A 19,391-nucleotide genomic window follows, 5' to 3' on the forward strand; every position below is an offset into this window, starting at 1 on the left:
ACCCTGAACGCGCCTGATCTCGTCTGATCTCGGAAGCTAAGCAGGGTCGGGCCTGGTTAGTACTTGGATGGGAGTTCCTGTGAATTCTTGAACAAACTATGTAAAGACAAACTTCAGCCGACCGAGATGAATAGAAAATCACAGCAAAAAGACCGGTGGTGAATTTTGACTCTGTTTAACCATTGAGCTAAAACCAAAACAAATGTGGGTTATAGTCCCTGAAAAGGTAGTGAAGGGGAGCAGAATATGCCACTCCGAATATGTCACTTTGGCATAAGAATTATTTTGAGCTGAAGGCGATTAAGAAGTAGAAAACGCAGAAAGAGCTCTGTGCCATCCTCCTGTCGGCCTAAAAGCAGTTCAGAAACTTCCCTTTGTGAAGGTTTTCCACTTCCTCTCTCCCGCATCAGAAGGAGGGAAAATAAGCATCATCACTGGAGATAGGAAGGAAGTACTGAGATGGGGCTGCACAAACCAGCATTCCTAAAGCAATCCTTAGCTCCCACTAGCTTCCCAGATATTTACCTTCCCATAACTTACCATCCCTAGGAGCCCAAATCTCTTTTCCTTTGTCTGTCACCTCTCCACAAATGAATCTCCCTTTGTTCAGATGGTGTATAAGCCCCACATTCTAGATACCTATTTGAGTTACTCGTAAGTTCAAATAAAAAGATAAACAAGAAAGAACAGGCAGAAAAAGTATGTAAAGTAAGAGTCTTGAAGTAAGGATGTATGCATGTGTGTGTGTATTTTATTTGTTTGATTTTGTTTTAAATCATTATGATTCAAATAATGTGGTTCTACAGCATAGGAAAGCCTATAAATAAATCTAAATAGAAACAGGAATTTAGTAAATGATAAAGGCAGTATTTCAAATCAATAGAAAAGATAGATTACTCCGCACACTCAGCTGTGTAATCATCTGGAAAAACATAAATTTGGATCCTCACCTCACACATTGCATCAAAATATATTCTATGAGAATCAAATATTTTCATATAAAAAGTGAAACCATGAAAATACTAAATAAAATATAGGTAAAAAATTTTAAAAATATTCTCCTATGGGGAATGATCTTTCTAATTAGGCCCCAAAACCTGAAGCTATAAAGATCTGTAAAGTTGGCTACACAAAAATCAAAAAGTTGGGGAAAAACACCCATAAACATTAAAAAGACATACAACAAACTGGGGTAAAAAATTTGAATTCTTATCACAGGCTGAGGGCTGATTTTCTTAAAAGAATTAATTAATTCTGAAAATTCCTCTTAGTTTATTGCAAAAAGCCCATCAAGAAAGCCAAATATGCTTTGGGTTTTAAGCATATAGAACACTAAACATAAAAAAAAGGTCAAGTTCATTAATTATAAAGAATATAAAGTGAAACTACAGTGTGATACCATTTTCACAGATCTGGCCAGAATAAAAACCTTTGGTAACACACTGTTGGAAAATTAAAGAGGAAACAGGCACTCTCATACATTTATTTTAAGAATGTAAATTGGCACAAACTCCATCAAAATCAGTTTGGTAACAACTAAAAAATTAGAATGCACATATACTTTAACCAGACAATGCTATAGATTTGCACATTTCAAGTGTCATATATACAAGGTTACTTACAGCAGTATGACAATATTGTGTATTTTCATCAACAGAACACTGATAAATTAAGTATAACCATATAATGGAATATAATATAACCATTAAAAAGTAAAGCTTTGGCAATCACTGTGCCAAGCAATTTTGCACAATCTGCTGCTTCTAAGAAAGTCATACGAAGAGAACTATTGCTATTCGTTGTCATCACCACACATTATAAATTTTTTGATCCTCATTCTTGTGATCTTGAACACACTAGAAATCTAAAGATTTTATAGTCAAAAATGATCTACCAACTGGAAAATAAAGGATTATACTCTCTTCTGAGTTGGAGAACAGTGTTCAAACGTCACATCCAATATCAAAGTGCAAAAGATATTTTGAAGTAGTACTGATGAAACAGTGTAGCCTAAGAATCCATTGAAAAATGGACTGCCTGAAAGAACAATCTGGGCAACGTATCAGAGCATTATTTTCCAAATACACCACATCTCCCACTGCTTTCTCTAGCTCAGGTGATTGCACAACGTCCTTTCGAAACTGTGGCAACACTTTGCTTTCAATACAGCAAAGAAATTCTTCTTCCTCAACTAGAAAAACAAAGAACTTGGACTCTGATTTACAAAATTCTCTGCAAGTAACATTCTATTTTCTTTGTTCTATTCTATCCTCAAACCGTGTGTCCCTAAAAATAAGACCTAGCCAGACAATCAGCTCTAATGCATCTTTTGGAGCAAAAATTAATATAAGGCCGGGTCTTATTTTACTATAATAAAAGACTGAGTCTTATATAATATCATATACAAGACCTGGCCTTATATTATAGTAAAATAAGTCTTATATTATAGTAATATAAGACCTGGTCTTATATTAATTTTTGCTCCAAAAGAGCATTAGAGCTGATTGTCTGGCTAGGTGTTATTTTTGGGGAAAGACGTAATAAATCTGAAGAATCTAAGTTTAGTCATTATTCACGTGCACGCACGCACACGCGCACACACACACACACATACACACACACACAGAGAGAGAATTACAAACAAAAAAAGAGATATGTCTAATGAATGCTTACCTGATAACGTGTTGGCTGATTGAGAATGCTGTTAAAACTGTGTGATTCAAAAACTCTTGAGTTAGATTGAGTGAAGAGGTTTAACTAGGAAAAAATACAATTAACCTAGTAAATTAGAATACATTTACTTGGAAATCAAAAACATAATCTACTTTCATCTCCTTGGTAACATTTCTGGAATCACTATTTCTGTGGAACATTTTGTGGACATTGAGCTTTATAGGTGATTTAATGTATTTGCAAAGGTAAAAACTACTGTGAGTACAACGCTCACGTGTATCAACATGCTGGCCAATGTACTGTGACAGGACCGCTTCACTGAAAATATATTTTACAAAGTCGTAAACATAACTGCTCCTGGGGACCCTGTATACTTTATCAAAATGTATTCACAGCACCTACAAGGCCAAGCTCAGAAGCCATGCTACCTGCTCCTGGGCCGACATTCCTCTCCTGCACTGAACAGAAACACACTACAAGTTCCGATGGCATCACTTAGGCATCATCACTCAGTGTTTTGTAACCCTAAAATATTTGTACAAATAACACGTCTTCCCAAGTATCTTGACCTTCTTCTGAGCCAGGTTCACAACTTTGGAGAGAACTGGGCTGAAGAATGTTGGTAATCTTTCCTTTTCTCTTTCTTTTTAAGGTTTAACTTTGAGTAGGAGAAGCAAGAGGCGCACACGATTACCGCCTGCTCTTCAGGGAGAGTGAGCAGGGCCCGCTTCTTATTCGCGGACAATAAGATTTGCTATCTATAAGGTGTGATTCAAAGGCAGGGACCCCTATCCAAAAACATGTATTCATCCGCCACCTGCCTCCCCACCATCAAAACTCAGGCAGCTGTGGGTGCTGGGGTCCTCACGACGGTGCAAAGGAGAAAAACCCTGGCAGACAAAGTGAACCCTCCCAGGAGCCACTGGGGGTCAGTATGTGACCGCTGACTGAGGTTAGCTGTGTAGGTTAGCACAAAACATTTCTGGAGGCTCCTTCCTTTCTTCTAAAAAAGAAAAACAGAAACATACAACTTCTCCAATTTTTTATTAAATTCAGTTCACAGAGAGTATCTGTGAATACGAGTAACATTAAAGAGATTTAAACAGCTCCACACACGATTTAAAAAAATAAAATCAAAATGGCAGTTTCTAACCAGATATTAGAGACTGAGGAAAGCCAAGGAGCTTGGCTCCTGGGAGATCAGAGCCCAGCCTTCCTTCCACTTGCAGCAACCTCTTTGAGAAAAGCCTTCTTCCTGCTAATGGTGCAATCCAGGCAGGAGCCCTTCTGCTCCCTTCACGTCCCTGAACACAAGCCACATTTCCCTTACAGGATCTAGGTAGTCCCGGGCCACCTGAATGCCCTCTCTGCAACCTGACTGTTCGTATATCCCCCTTCTACATGATGACAACATCAGGAATGAAGTCAGTTACCCACAGAAAGATAACATTAAGGTGCAAAGTGCAAGAGCTGTGGTTCCCATGCCTGAGAGGCTTTCTTTTGAAAGAAAGAGCCTCAGTTAATAAATCCGCGCAGAGAAACAAAGTCAATGTCAGCAGTAGCAGGAGTTGCCCAAGGTGACAATCAGAGCCCGGCGCCTTTAAGAAACCCTGCAGCTGAAGGTGCAGCCCGTGGGGAGGAAGTGTGGCAGGAACCAAGCCAGAGCGCAGCCAAGGCATCTGATGAAAACACCTACCCCGCACTGGCTAGCCCCCGTGAGCTTGCATAAGTGAGTTACTATAACAGCTTCAGTAGTCTTATCTATAAAATGGGAATAATAGTCATACCTACCTCACAGTGTTGCATGAGGTTCAAATGTACAGCAAAGCACTTTGTAAACTGTGAATGAGGAAGGGCACTGATATTTGTTGAGGCTGGAACTTTAAGACATCTCACATCATCCTCTCAAGAACCCTACGAAGTTTTCCCTTTCAGATGAGACAATGAAGGCTCAGAGTGATGAAATCATTTATCCATGGTACTTGCTAATAAGCCATAAGCACCAGAATTCAAACCCAGGTCTAAATCGAGGCTCTCTTCCTTACATAGACTGCTTCTCACTGGGTACATAGAGGTATTATTTTAAATCATGGCCAATCACTGCCTTGCAACCTAATAGCCTTAAGAGCCCACATCTAGGTCAAATAAAAAAAGGTTTAAAAGGCCACCTTGTTAAAGAATGAGATGTCAGGTATTACAAGTCTTGGAAAGGCACATGTATTTTAAAAAGTGAGAAATGAAATTGTATGAATCCAGTCTTTTTTCCAGCTTCAACTGAGAAAAAATATCTAGCTCTGCTCAGGAAGGCCTGTACTTTATGGAGATAACATTGCTATCTTGTGGCTCCAAGAAGCTATAGACTGTTTCCCCAACTTTAGGCAAAAATTCTATTTTAACCTCACATATTTGCTCCTATCTGCCTCGATCGCTGACATTTGAGGTTCTGCCCATATACTTCTGTCGCCTGTACCAATTCTATCCCTGAAAGTTAAGTTCATGATAATCAGATGTTATCATGAAACTCATCTTTGTTCATAAGTTTGACTCAACCGGGACAACTTAAGGACAAAGCATTCTTGGTTATTTATAAAGGGGGTATTTATGGTTACTATTTGAGGATACTCTGAGTTCTGTATCCATTTTATGATATTGAAGGAAGAAAAGAGTATTTAGCCCAATAAAGGGTTTCTACAAATAAGAAGAATATGGTAGTGGTGAATTACACATAAAACCAAGAGGAAAATGTGAGATTAAAATTATTTAGCTACAGAGTAACAGGTGTGAAGCATGGAACACACACAAAAAACCCCAAGTGGTTTCTAACAATAACTTTTCTGTTTACTCTTAACAAGTTAAGGAAGTTTTTGTTTGTTTTTAATCTGGTAGTTTACATGAAATTCTGACCAAAGGCAAGACATAGACTAAGTGACTTTTTAAGACGTAATGAAGATATTAAGTATTAGTCTATGAAAGGCTATGGAATGGACAATAACTTTCAATATCTTCTAACATAAAAAACACTGAACAAACATCAAAAGACAAGGAGACAGACAGACCATTTAGCTTAAGGTCGTGGTTAAGTTTCCGAGACCTACCCTGGACTTGGAGTTCCCCATTCCCATTTCTATGTTCTTCGGTAGCCTTCTCCTTCTGCATTTGGAAAAGTTAATGAGCCGCATGATGAAATAAACGAATGACTTTGGACTAGGAACTAGACTGAAGGGTGGAGGTAATGTTTTTCCGTCATCAAAGTAAGATAACCAAAGTTTTGAACGAGCAAACTTCCATTCTACATCACTGTCATCCTGTGTCACAAAACAGAAAAGAAATAACAACTCATTTTAAAAACTAAATATTTTAGTAATTGATTCCAGTAGGTTCTTACAATGAACCTAAAACTTATGCATTTGAAATAGATAAGTGACATATACATTTGTCTGCATATAATCTCTATTGGCCTATATAATAGTCCGAGTACCACTTTTATAATGCTCAGTTTTAAAAAAATTTCTCTCCCATATGCTTCTGTCTATACCCACTGAAATTTAACCAGAATTTCCTGCCTACCATCCAAAAACAAAGTAAACACACAAGAAAAATTCAGGGTCACGGATGAAAAGATGAATTCCTCTCTCCCCAACCAGCCAAGTCTGCATATTCAACAAGAGTTCCCCACTTTGTACTCACCCTCCCTCCTTAACTAGAGCCATCCAAGCCAGGCTGTAGATACAGCATACATACCCCAAGGGCAAAGGGAAAAAACAGTACTCAGGTGAATGCACTTTGGAATTTCTGTGTCTGACATTACAAAAAGCCCTCAGTGGCCCATTCCTGTCTTATCTTTCTTTTTATCCTCAGTGCTGCCCATCCTTACTGGGAGAAAGAATGGAGAGAAGAAATGGAGAGGAGGGGTTCGCAGGCAAAGGAAGTTGGCTCACTCATTTTCTACTTCCTAGATGGCCACTGCCACACCCAAGCAGGTGTGCAGAGTTTTCACTTATGGAGGACTTAACCTCTGCTTCGAGAACACTATCTTATGTGTTTCTAAAACATACACAGAGACTTTGCGGACTTAACAAACAGTGAAACACTAAAACTGAATACTAAACTGGAGGATATGAGGAAACATATGTACAATGATGAAGGAAGGTGCCAACCCTGCCTGATCCAAAGCACAAAGTGATTTCCAGCATTCCAAAAATTCTGACTGGTTAAAAGCATCATCCATGCTTTCCAGACACCTAGTCATCCCTCTACCTGGATCTTTCAGGTGGTTGCTGGCTAACCGAGGAGTGAACACTATCCCTACAGCCCATACTTGTTCTAGCCACTAATTTCAGGACTTCTGAAATACACCCGGAGCAATGATAAATTCATGGGCACGGCTGCTGCGCTCCTAGAAGACACTGGAAGGTGCACGCTTATCTGTCCAGATGGAAAACACAGAAGAAGGCCCAGCTCCCTCTGCCTGGCATAAGCCTCTCTGTCTCCATGGGCGGAGCTCCCCCACAGGGCACAGAAGCAGATATGCTACACTACTGAGGATGGGATGGCAAGGGCAGACCCCGTGGGGAGGAGACAGGTTTACCTCAATTTCTTGGTATGAGCTGTTAATCATAGCAATGAGCATGTTGAGTAAAACGACCACCATAGTTACATTGTAGATTCCATATAGAACGTAGCCAATGTTCTCTATGAACTTGTGATCGTATTTGAGCACGACGGAAGTCACTTCCGACAACCCAAATATGGACCAAAACAAAGTCTTGAAACTTTCTTCTACACTGTCGAAAGAAGGTACACAGTAAGTAAATGAACAGTTTTCTTGAGTAAAATGTCAAAAGTGAAAACAAGTCAGGGTCTGAATACTGTACAGCTGTAATATGCCATCATAAAAAATCATCATCATAAACCCCAAGTAGCATTGTTTTATCATCATATTTAATAGAAATTATGCTCTCAAGTTTTCAGGACCTCAACGGTTAAATCGTGCTAATGCCTAGCCTTTCTGTACCGTTCCATCACGTGAAAATTCTCTGAACTCAGCAGGGGAAAGCTGAAGCCATGCCATAATACCCACTCCTTTCTCCTAAAAGGATGGAAGTTTGGGGTTTGATTTGGTAGGTGGTTTAGAAATTTAAATCAGGTTTTCTGGAATAGAACAAGGTCGGAATTAAAATTTTATACCCACGTCAAAATAGTAGGCACAAACATATTCCTTGTAGCATGGCAGCAGGAAAGAATGAAAACAACCCAAATATCCATCAATAGGGGAGTGGGAAAATAATTCTGGACATCCATATGATGGGAAGCTATGCAGCCACTTGGGACAATGACAGATCTATCTTCACGTGTTTCTATAAAATGAGAGCTGAGATATAGGCTTAAGAGAAAAAAAAACATGACATGGAAAAGGTAAAATATTCTACCATTTGAATAAAAAAGTGGGGCATACCAGTACTCATATTCTTGTTTATGCAAAGAGCTATCTCTGAAAGTGTAGCCAAAGAAACCCTGGCCCCTGGAAACTAAGGAACACTAGGAGCCTGGGACCCATGGGTGAGGAGGGGGCACAGGCTTTTCACCACTGCAAATGAATTTTTGCCACAAAAATATATTACCTAGCTAACAGTTACGCTTGGTGGAAACGAAGAGGAAGCAACAGAATGAAAGATTCTTCTTCTTTTCCCTTAATTTATATCATCTTCTTCCTGGTTCTTCCATGGCAGCAATTTGCACTTAGGCCCTCCCCAGACTAATTCCTTGCTTTTATCACTGAAATGTACTTTGCCAACCAAATTTGGCTGGCTTTGTCATATAACCCAGTTGTGATCCTTGGTCTATAAATCACAAGACTAATCCTTAGACTAAACAATTACATACATGGAATTCCATTGCAAAGGAAGAATCAAAAGTAAGTCCTTTTTTGCAAAGAAAGATTTATGGAATCAGTACTTTTTTGATTTCTTATAACAGATTCCAAATAACAACTTTATAGATCTATAGGTCTTAGTACTAGTTGATTAATTAATTCATTCATTCAACAAACATCGATGGAGCACCTCCTATGTTTTAGAAGTTGTGCTAGATCCCGGGGATGGAGGGTTCCTGCTCCTACAGAGTTACTCTGTTATATAACATCTGATTGTGTGACGCCATAGCACAGATGCTGGAAGGAGACTAAGAAACACTATAAGCTCTTTGCTCCTGCCATTAATTTAACAGTATCACAAAACTGTTGCCTTCTTCCTCTTTCTCTTTTGCAAACCTTCCCACCCTGACTTTTGTGGAGAATCTACATGTGTGGGGAGAGAGGGATGGTGAAAAGGAGAGGACATTGGCAGGTCCTGAGCTCCTACTGGGGGCAAGAGACTGCATATAAATCACCTTACATCATCCTCATGCCAGCCTGATTTAAACTTTTAATGCTTATTTTTAAAATAAGGAAGCTAACAGAGACATGTTAAGCAGCTTGATCATAGGCCACAGCTAAAGAACAGCAGAGACCGCATCCATACCCAGGTCTGCCTGGTGTTTGAGCCGTTCTTTCCATGCTATCATGTTGCCAGGTCTCCACACAAAACCGCAAAGAAAATGTAAGGTACCATGTTTCCCTAAAAATAAGACCTAGCCAGCCCTCAGCTTTAATGCGTCTTTTGGAGCAAAAATTAATATAAGACCTGGTATTATTATATTATGTTATGTTATATTGTTATATTATACCTGGTCTTATAGTAAAATAAGAACGGATCTTATATTAATTTTTGCTCCAAAGGACACATTAAAGCTGATGGTCTGGCTAGGTCTTATTTTCGGGAAAACCTGGTATAAAATGAGATCTCATATTGTTGAAAGGGGCAGCATTGTATTCAGGATCTCTCTGAATAAAAAACAGATTTTTTTTTCTTTACAAGCAAGTCAGTCTTAGTTGTCTTTCACCCCTAAGACCTGCTCTATATTAACTATTTAAAAAAATCCATTTCAAACAACTTAGATGTCTGAAAGGGCTTGAGGTTCTATTACAGTTTCAGGGAACTTAATGAATGGCTAGCTGGTTTCCAGCTGTGGCACTACAGGGTACAAGGGGAGGCAGGAGGGGTTTATCATGAACCCCCCTCAAGGATTACATACAGAGGAAGGGCCCACTGCCATGACAACTGAACCCTGATGGGTGAGAGCGAATCTCACCATCTGAATGTCTCCATGCTGAGGGAACTTAGAAGGACAAAGATCGAGGAAGCTTAATCATAACCAAGGAAGACTGCCTGGGGGAGGTGAGCCTCCAGTGCCGAAACCAGCAGGCCCACAGGAAGGAAACAGTATTACGGTTACAGTGGACTGTACACGTTTAACTAGAATTTCTTCTTGCTCGACTCCCTGTACTGATTAATGCTATATTGAAAGAAGAGCCAATGCTTCTTGGTTGAAATAATAGCAATCACTATAAAATGACAAAACTGAATTCAATGCCATACATAATGTAAGAGACACCTGGTATTACAAATTTGTTACCTCACGCTCTCACAATAACCTGTTTTGTCTAGGATTTTTCCAAATTCTGATCCGTTCTGTGGTCAAACGCTCACTACGTGAGCTCAAAGACAGGAGCTTCTGGAACAACATAATCACACACAAGCACTAACTTTTTAATGGATTTTTCTTTCTGCTCTGAAAACATCTTTCCTAAAGTTACTGACATTTCTCCTTTTGTTCACTGTACCTTTCTTCTGTCTTACTTACGTGGTAAAAGCAGCATTGACTTTAGCCCCCAGGTAGTAAGAATAGAGTATGAACATGCCAATCATAAAGGCAAGAAACACCATAATAAAGAGGACCATGAACTTGAAGATATCCTTCACAGTCCTGCCCAGAGAGATCTGCAAGGGGCCAAAGCTCTCATTCGCAGGGAGTATGTACGCTATGCGGGAGAAGCTGAGCACGACGGCGATGGCGTAGAGGCCTTCTGATATGATCTGAGGGTCCGAAGGGAGCCACTTATCTCTGGCTAGAAAAAGAGAGAGAGATGAACAATGAACTTTCTATCCACGGCTACCTATGCGAAATCAATACCATAAATAGGATCTATTTTGTGGGTAGGGGCGTGGTTAATATCTCGGTGGAAATGACTCTAGATTTAATTAACGGTCCGGGCACTATTTGTTGTGTTAAACCAGAAACAGATGATTGTTACATTCATAAAATTCTTTCAGTGGAGGGAACAGCATTATAAAGATACTAAGCTGACCGCACATTGAGCAGAAACGGAGTGAAGTACAAAAGAGGAAGAAAGAGGTTAAAACACTTCATCAGACACAGACTGAGTCAGGATGACTGATTTGCCCCTCTGTTACTAGATTTATTGACCAGCTATTTGTCATCTTATTGGCTCAGTTGGCACAAACTTCTTTTCCGTATTTGATGGGGAAATTAGTTCCTCTCGGTCTATGCAGTAAATTGTCATATTATCAGTGAGAATGTCACTGAATCACAACGGTGCTGTCAGCGTGACATCTGAGCATGATATAACTTATTCCTGAAACACGTGAAGTGCTATTGAGATGCAGAACTTTTGGATATTGATTCTAAATGAGGACCCGAACATCCCTTTCAAGGGTACTTAGCAAGTTCACAGCAGACTCTACCCACTTCCCTGGAAGGTCAATGACACAGCATGTGGTTAGTTTTGTGCAAACCCGGCCACTCCCAGAAGAATGTTAATATGCATCGGACACTGCTTTCAATGACCCTAGGGATTTGATGTTATCATTATCCTCTTTTTAGAGACGGAGAAACCAAGACTCAGGTTAAAAACTTGATAAAAATCACACACATAATAAGTAGTGCAGCCTGAATTCACAAATTTCCCTCCAGATGAGTCATTAAATACACATGAATAAATAGGCTATGGTGACAGTCGAGATATATACAACCCAAACATGCAATCTAAGTTAGTTCTTTAACTATAAATGGTGATCATTTGTTCAGTTGATCTGGTCTCCTCTTTGCTTGCTGACAATGAGAGCTACTGAGTTTAAAGTTTACAATGTGTAAAATGTACACCTTATACTTTGGAGCAGACGCCCAACCTTCAGTAACATTAACAGGAGGCTTGTCCTCAGCACAGCGCAAGCCCTATGCTTCACAAGCAGACCACATTTAAACTCTGTGCCTCAGTTTCCTTCTCTGTAAAATGGAGGTGAGACCCTCATTTCTGAAGTATTTTCCAGATTGAAGATGTTACAATCATATGAATATGTGCCAGTTGTAATTCCCCAATTTGGCCCCAGGGGGAAGGGAGGCTAACATTACTTCATGTGGGTGTGTGCTGGGCAGAAAAGGCACCAGTGGCATTGCACGCCGGGTATCAGCGGGACATCCCTGATACAGGTGTGTGGCATCAACTCTATCCCGTGCCACGTGGACAAGGGACACAGCACCCTCGCCAAGATTTTTGCAGGTGCTCAGAGCTTAGATTCTCATGGTCACTGTAGGGGCAGGTCGCTCTTATAATACTTCCTGCTCTGCTGAATTTTTCAGCACCTCACCTGTACGGCAGTTTAGAACCAATTACTATTTTACCTCCTGGAACCCATGCTCTGGTACTCATCATCCACATCAAGCAATTTATCAAGCTATTTCGCCCTCCCCCCAATTAAGACAGGTTCATGTCCTGAAAGTATATTATAATAATTACATTGTTAGGCTTAAAGGTAATTTTCTCCCACCTTTCAGCATCTTCTTTTTATAGATGTGAAAACTGAGGCACAGAGAAGTAAATTAACTTGAATAGAGTCCCATCGCAAGGGAGAGTCACAGCCTGGATACAAATGTAGCTCTAAAGCTCATGCTCTCCCCACTATCCAGAAACATTCAGCACTCCTCGCATACTAAACAAACTCTTCACTGCCATTTCCTTCCAAAACATGGTTCCCATGCCCCTCCCGAAACATATGAGGGCCCTGCAGCTCCTGACTTACCATACGTGAAATACTGGATCTCTGGTGGGAGAGTAACCTCACTGAGGTCGCTCTCTTGGACGTAACTGTCCACATACTGTTGTGCTTTCGTTGCCTGAAGGAAAGCTAGGAACCTGGCTGTGAAAGCAGCAATAAAGATGGACAGCATCCCGAAGTCTAGCACATTCCACAGCTGCAAAATGTATTCCCTTGGTCCTTCCAGCCAGAGCTCCTTACACTCAGACCACATCATTCCTGTGCCAACACACACGGAGGGTACACGTTAGACCTCACAGCTTAGACTGAGAAGCTCGTATTTCATCTACCATCAGTCCCTGTCTATAAAATGTCCCGTACGTGAAGCAGCCGCTGTCCAGCTCACAGAGGCCACGAGCAGAAATAAATGGAAGCAGCAGCTTCCACCCAAAGAATGATTTCCTCCACCAAGTTAGAATTCGAAGAAACACACTTGTACATGTGCCACCAGAAATGGTGCCACTCATATTGAGGGGGTGAGGGCAGGAAGGAGGAGGACTTAAGTCAGGGAGGCTCTACAAGTCGAACAATTTTGCCCCATGAGACTTTTGGAGGACAGGAAAAATTCATCTTTATAAAATTACATCGGTTAATTATCAAACCGTAGCGATCACTGGAGAAATAGCCTCCACATGAGCATCTTATGGTAGATTTAACAAGAACAGTTTCCAGGAACACGTACGCCGTTGCCCTACACCCTCTTCTCATTCCAGCTTCATGCCGAGGAGGTGAGGGATATCACTGGAAAAAGAAGCAGCTTACGTAAAGCTTTCTGAAAAGTAGAAAAAGCCATCTTGGGAGAAAAGGACAAAATACTCCTTGTCTTGGCTGTGTAAGGAGAAAATATTGTGGAAGTTTAAAAAGAAATGTAATGGCTCAGAATAAAATTTATAATTACATGACCTAGATCGAGGCCATAGGAGTGAATGAGAGGGAGAAACCAACTTATTAAATTGGGAGCTGAGAAGACATCAAGAAACACACTGGGTGAAACAGGGGGAACATACAAAGGTGACTTTGGATTAGTGATCAAAAGAATAACTGGTTCCAATTTCCCTTTCCCCCCTCACATTGCTTACAATTAGTGTGTGTGTGTGTGTGTATTTATTTCAATTAAAGTTTATTGGGTTGACAATTAGTAAAGTCACATAGGTTTCAAGTGTACAATTTGAGGGTAAGGGCAGAAGGGGGTGGTAGATGGGAGTAAACAGGATCAAATATATGGTCATCGAAGGAGAACTGACTCTGGGCGGTGAATACACAATGTGATATATAGATGATGTATTACAACTTTTACTTTAATATAATCGTAGCTACTCAAAACAAGCTATTGTGAGGGGAAGTAACAAACGTTCTGAAAATGGACACTTTCCTAAAATCTCTGAAACTAAAACAATATAAAAATGTTCTTTAGTCGTCAGCTAACAGCTGCTGGGATCACTTCATAAGAATTCCAATTAAATATTTGATCATCACAGTGAGTGACATTATAAAGCTTACATTTTATTCAATAATTAAAGTTAGATATCAATAAATATTAGGCTCATGTTACTCCTAAAAATTTTTATTTGGTGTTAAGGGATACCTTTTTGCATTATGCTGCCAAATTATTCTATTATTTTGCTATTCTGCTCATCTAGCAATGGCGATGTTGTCACCATATAATGTACAGTAACATTTTAAATAGAAAATGCTGATCATTCTATAGACATCGTTTTTGGTAGAAATTAGATCACTTGAAAATAAAAGGCTTACCAAGAACCCAGACCATAATCAGCATCTCAGTCCACGTGAACTGGGTGGTTTTCACCCTGAAGATCTGTTTCGGGTAATCAATGACAGTGATATTTGGCAGCGTGGAGATGCCTTCGAATCTGTCTGAAGCATTGAACACAAGCAGGCCCAGGAAGATGATGAAAGAAGCAGCGTGAGCCACAAACTTCATAAAAGGGCTTCGCAGCACTTTCCCCAGCTATAACAACACCAAAAAAAAAAAAAAGAGAGAGAGAGAGAGAGAGAGAGAGAGAGAGAGAGAGAGAGAAAGAAAAAGGAAACTTTTACTTTTGAAAATCTGGCTTCCACTTATGAAAATTACTATACGGGATTAAAAACAAAAACAAAAACAAAACGATGAAATGAGAACATTTTCAAAGCTTTGCTTCTGTTTCTGAAGAGCTCTACATTGTGAAAATTGCTTCTTTTAGGGGATGCGTCCTCCAAACGTAACTTAAGACATCTTCAAACCTCACTGTTTCCAAATATCCAATTTGTTTTAGGATATACTGCATTAACAGATGCGTTTCTGGAAATCACAGGGCATGTACTGGTTATTTTTATTTTTGCATTGAAAGACAGGCAATGTCAAGGTTTTTGGAGTCCAGGAAAAGAAACTCCAAATTTGTAACGTATAATTGTTTATTGCTTTAAAATTGAAATGTTACAATAAATTTATAGAGTTGTTCCTTTATAATTCAAATGTGTTGATGTGTTTGTACACATTAATCCCTTTGAAGAATAAAAAAGCAATCTTGCTACTACACAAGTAAATTTTAGTTCTCATTTCTAAATATTCCAAAATCAAGTTGTGCTTTGTATGATAGAAAAAAGGCAGAAGATATTATAATTCGGATAAATATTTTATCTGTTACTATCTCAATTAGAAGAGGGAGGTACACAATGATTAAAATCTCTAAGTAGGTTAACTAAATTGAAAATCATCCCTGAGTTTGGAATATCATATAAATAGTACAAGAGCATTTCTAAAGTTCAGTTTATAATTATTTTAAGGTAACGCCTTTAAAATCCCATGTGGTAGGATGTCCTTAAAAGCCCAATGTTCTAGGAGAAATGAAAAACAATTCCTCCTGTCCCCAAGGCTTCCACGGTCCATGAATTAGGTATATTTGGAAGATTTATCAAATATGTTCTCCATTCTACACACTTAGATCCTACTTTTCAACTTAGTGACCTTAAAAAGCACGAAGATTCACATTTAAAAGACTGCAACATCAAACTAATGTTTTCATACGTCCAGAACCCTAATTTGATGTCAACAAACAACCAAAGAATGTCAAGCATTTCTGGCATTGACCATGAATGCACACAGATGAATGCACATTTTCCATATTAGATACAGGAAAATAAATGACACATTTGCATATCACCATGCTGTCTGGCAGCTGCAGAGGGCACATTTGGGGTAGCTCCTTCATAACACTGAGTGATTTCTTGGGAGTTGCCAAGTCTCCAAAAGGTTGGTCTTTTGAAACTTTAAATAACACGAAAAGAAAGCCGCGTGCCTATCATAAAGATAGGCTCCATGTGGAGAAACCTTGCTGTGTCTTTTCACCACTGGACAGGTGGTATATGGCAGGTATGGTATAAACGTGGGTACACATGTTCGCTCCTTTCCCTTCTCTGCCGGTTGGTGACTTCACCACACCATCAGCGGCATTTATACAGGAGATGAGAAAAAGGGAGTGCATATACTTCAAGATGCCTCCTCCAGATCTGATGGGATGTTTTCACTGACTAAGCTGCCCCTAAGAGACAAACACTTAGAAACCTGTACTCTCCAATTCCTTTCCCCCAGAATGGGAAATGATTTTTGCTTTAATGCATGCTGTCTCTCATTATGTCTTATATATGACATATGTCATATATGTCTTATACTTTTTAGTCTTTAGTGCTTATGTATTTGAGGCATCTTAAGGTATTTTTCCATGATCTGTAACAAAGGAACTCAACTCATCAAAACTGATCAAAATGACAAGCTTCCTCCCTGAAATCGCATAGGCAGCTCAGGCACAAAGTGGGATGGAAGAACATTCGTGCACATATGTGGTGCCTGCAGATGAGGACTCTGCGGGGAGGCTGCCGAGCCAGAGAGACGACGGGTTTCCGGGGTCATTTGTAAGTGGCCTCAATTCATTTTGCCTGAAACTGCCTCTGATTTAAACCAAACCAGATCTGGGAATATAACAACAGGATTCAAGGACCTCAGATGAAAGGATCTAGTCTTCTGGCCGTGCCCTTTGTTAACCTAATGCAGATTCTGTCAGCATGACTAGTATTCCTTCCCACATCTCTCAGGCACAATCAACTTGACTCTATATTGGCAAGTTGAGAGAAGGAGAAAGGTCGTGAACAAAATGATTCAGGCAAAACGAAAGAAACAAGCCATCTAAAAAAAATCAAAGCCCCCAAACCCAAATTCTACATTTTTTCTTCTGAAGAGTGAAGAATTCGTGGAAGCTGACATGCACTTTTGTGATCTTTGGGTAAGACCACGCTTACAACTGGGTTTAAAACACTCAGCCTCGAATGGCGTGGAGCGGTTAGAACGAGCGCCCCCCAGTTCCCAGGCTGGCTGTTTCCTGGAACCACTGCAGTAGGCTCTGCCCTGCTCTCACCTAGGCCAGCACAGCTGACTGTTTGCTAAGCTGTGCAATCAGCACACATGCTGCTTCTCTCCAGCAGCTCTCCCTCCTGTCTGCCATGGGGATTCTATCTTAAAAGCCTGAGTATTCTATGCCTACAAATGGGATCTATCCCACTGGCAGGCACCAAATCCCTTCTCATCCCGTATTTGAATTGATCCGGTCATTAAAAAGCAGAATTCGTGTTCTTAAGTCAATGAACATTCAGAGTAAAACCGATAAGAGCCTTAAGTAGGAAGCTTTTTCTTTTTTTCCCCCTAAAAGGACACGGCACACCCACCACAGAGCAAATGGGTGTAAAAAGTTGTACCCGGCTGCAAGGTGCGATCCAGTAGCCGATGGCGAGCAATGGAAGGCCCAAGGCTACCACCAGCACAACCAGACACTTGATGGCAATGGTCTGTTCCCGCAGGCCCGGTAGGTTCTCGTACCAGATGGTCAGGAGTTGCTGCTGGCAGTTAGGGTGAGCCACGAACTGTCGGGAGGGAGAGAGAGGAGGTGGGTCACCATGCCACTGTCCACAGTTCAACTACTGAATGCATGTACCTTCTAAAGATATTAATGCACATTTCCCCAGAATACAGGCACTGGAAGGTTCTGGTAATACTCTCTTTCACCTTCCCTTCATTTTTCAAAAGTGCTTCAGCATCAATAGAAGAACCAAAGTGGGAAAAAAGAGGGTAAAATTGATGTTGACCTGACCTACAATTCTTTCTGCTTGAAACTCTCCATAATCCAGACTCCGCTTTGGAATCTGGGTGTCACACGCGTTCCGTTGTGGAAAGGTGGTTCCATCTTGCTGTCTGCCTGCTCACTTGTCATTTAGTTCAAATGGAAAAGGAAGAAGTTATTTGGTTTAATGTAGATTATACCTAAAAGAGAAATGTGTTACGTTTCATGAGCAACTCCTAAATGCTCCATGTGTGAAAAACATAGACATGATATGCCTATGTGTATGTATGCACGACCATGGCAACTCTGCAAAAGATTTGGCAAAAGTCAACAAATCTGCAGAGGTTATGCTCGGTCCACACTGCACTGCTTCTCGGAGCTGGCATCAAATGTCACTTCCTCCCTATTGCAGTATTCTGTCCTCTTTTTATTGCTTCCTCTATCACAGGTCAAAAAACCACAAACATTTATTTCCAGTGGTAATTTTATAACTACAATTCTAATCAGGAAAAACGAGCAAATTATACTTATTTCATCCTTGCCGTTGTATTTTATTTTGCCATCTGATTTTGTTAAGTCATCTGTCTGCCTCTACTTAGAATAACTGGGACTTCTTTAAGATCCTGTCCTTCTTCAGGTAGCAGAATGTCCTTGTCATCAGGCCCATGGAAAGGTCCCTACACCAAAAGGTGCAACGGTTCCCATTTACAGCTGGATCTGCCTTTCTTTGAATGGCCAGGTACATTCTGCCCAAGCTCAGGAATTATTCAGGGTCATTCCCAAATCAACTATGAGTGCCAACATATTTTTTTTAAAAAGAGTGTTTAGTGGTAGAAGAGTCAAGGTATCGCTGTCTTCTGAAACACAGCACGAACAATAATGGTGAACCTGTTAGGAAGTGCCCGTGACACGTTTCCGTGAACTCTGAGAGGCCGTGAACAGCCACAGTGCCCCAGGCAGCAGGCTCATTCTGAACCGAGGTACCGACCCTAAGGATTCCTAGTAACTCGGGGCAATCCTGCAAGTTATTTGGCTATTTACGAAGAGCACACCTACAGGGCAATGAAGAAGGTTTCACTTACTGGTGTATAGTTTCCATGAGTGCTTTTCATTAAAAAAAAGGAAAAAAACCCAACCACCCCAAACCAAAAATAAAATCTCATTCCCTGGAATTGGCAGTGGAGGCACAAATTCCCCCAGATGCCCACTCTTATCCCCATTGTGCCTGCCCTGTGGGAGCCCATGCTGGTCACTCTGGTGGCAACTGCGTGCCACTGAGCTGGAGAAGTCGACGACCCATTGACAGGTGGTTGAAGGTGGGTCTACAACTATTAGATTTGAAATACTTCAATTTTTTTCAATAATACAAACTGGTAGGGGCTGGGAGAGTTAAAGTACTAAAGAGAAGATGCTGTCTTTTCTTGCTTGACGAGCTCACTGTGAAGAAACGTGTTATATATTATAAGTTCCTTTTAATTCAGTTATAAAAAACCCCAGGTCCCGAGGCTCACTGCTCATTGCCAGCTACAAAGAGCACATGAGATCTTCTTTCCAAACTCAAGGTTTTGTCACTCTTCCAAAGTTCTGAGTTTTGAAAACAGTGCTTCAAGGTCAG

General features: G+C 40.4%; 1 protein-coding gene across 2 annotated transcripts in view; it reads right to left on the reverse strand.

Moving 5' to 3' along the window:
• TRPC3 (transient receptor potential cation channel subfamily C member 3) overlaps nt 1-19,391 on the reverse strand; it is a gene marked incomplete at its 5' end in the record, with an annotated part of 60,587 nt that overhangs the window by 8,849 nt on the left and 32,347 nt on the right. Inside the window, 8 exons of one of the 2 annotated variants that reach the window (XM_081076431.1) lie at nt 2,674-2,757; nt 4,465-4,512; nt 5,769-5,978; nt 7,262-7,457; nt 10,414-10,678; nt 12,651-12,884; nt 14,421-14,637; nt 17,415-17,579. In XM_081076431.1, the coding sequence (XP_080932557.1) occupies nt 2,674-2,757; nt 4,465-4,512; nt 5,769-5,978; nt 7,262-7,457; nt 10,414-10,678; nt 12,651-12,884; nt 14,421-14,637; nt 17,415-17,579 (1,419 nt within the window). The remainder of the gene's footprint in view (nt 1-2,673; nt 2,758-4,464; nt 4,513-5,768; nt 5,979-7,261; nt 7,458-10,413; nt 10,679-12,650; nt 12,885-14,420; nt 14,638-17,414; nt 17,580-19,391) is intronic. The other variant, XM_081076432.1, reaches the window with a different exon arrangement.

Source organism: Rhinolophus hipposideros (assembly GCF_964194185.1).
Source record: "Rhinolophus hipposideros genome assembly, chromosome: 16".
NCBI classification, from domain to species: Eukaryota; Metazoa; Chordata; class Mammalia; order Chiroptera; family Rhinolophidae; genus Rhinolophus; species Rhinolophus hipposideros.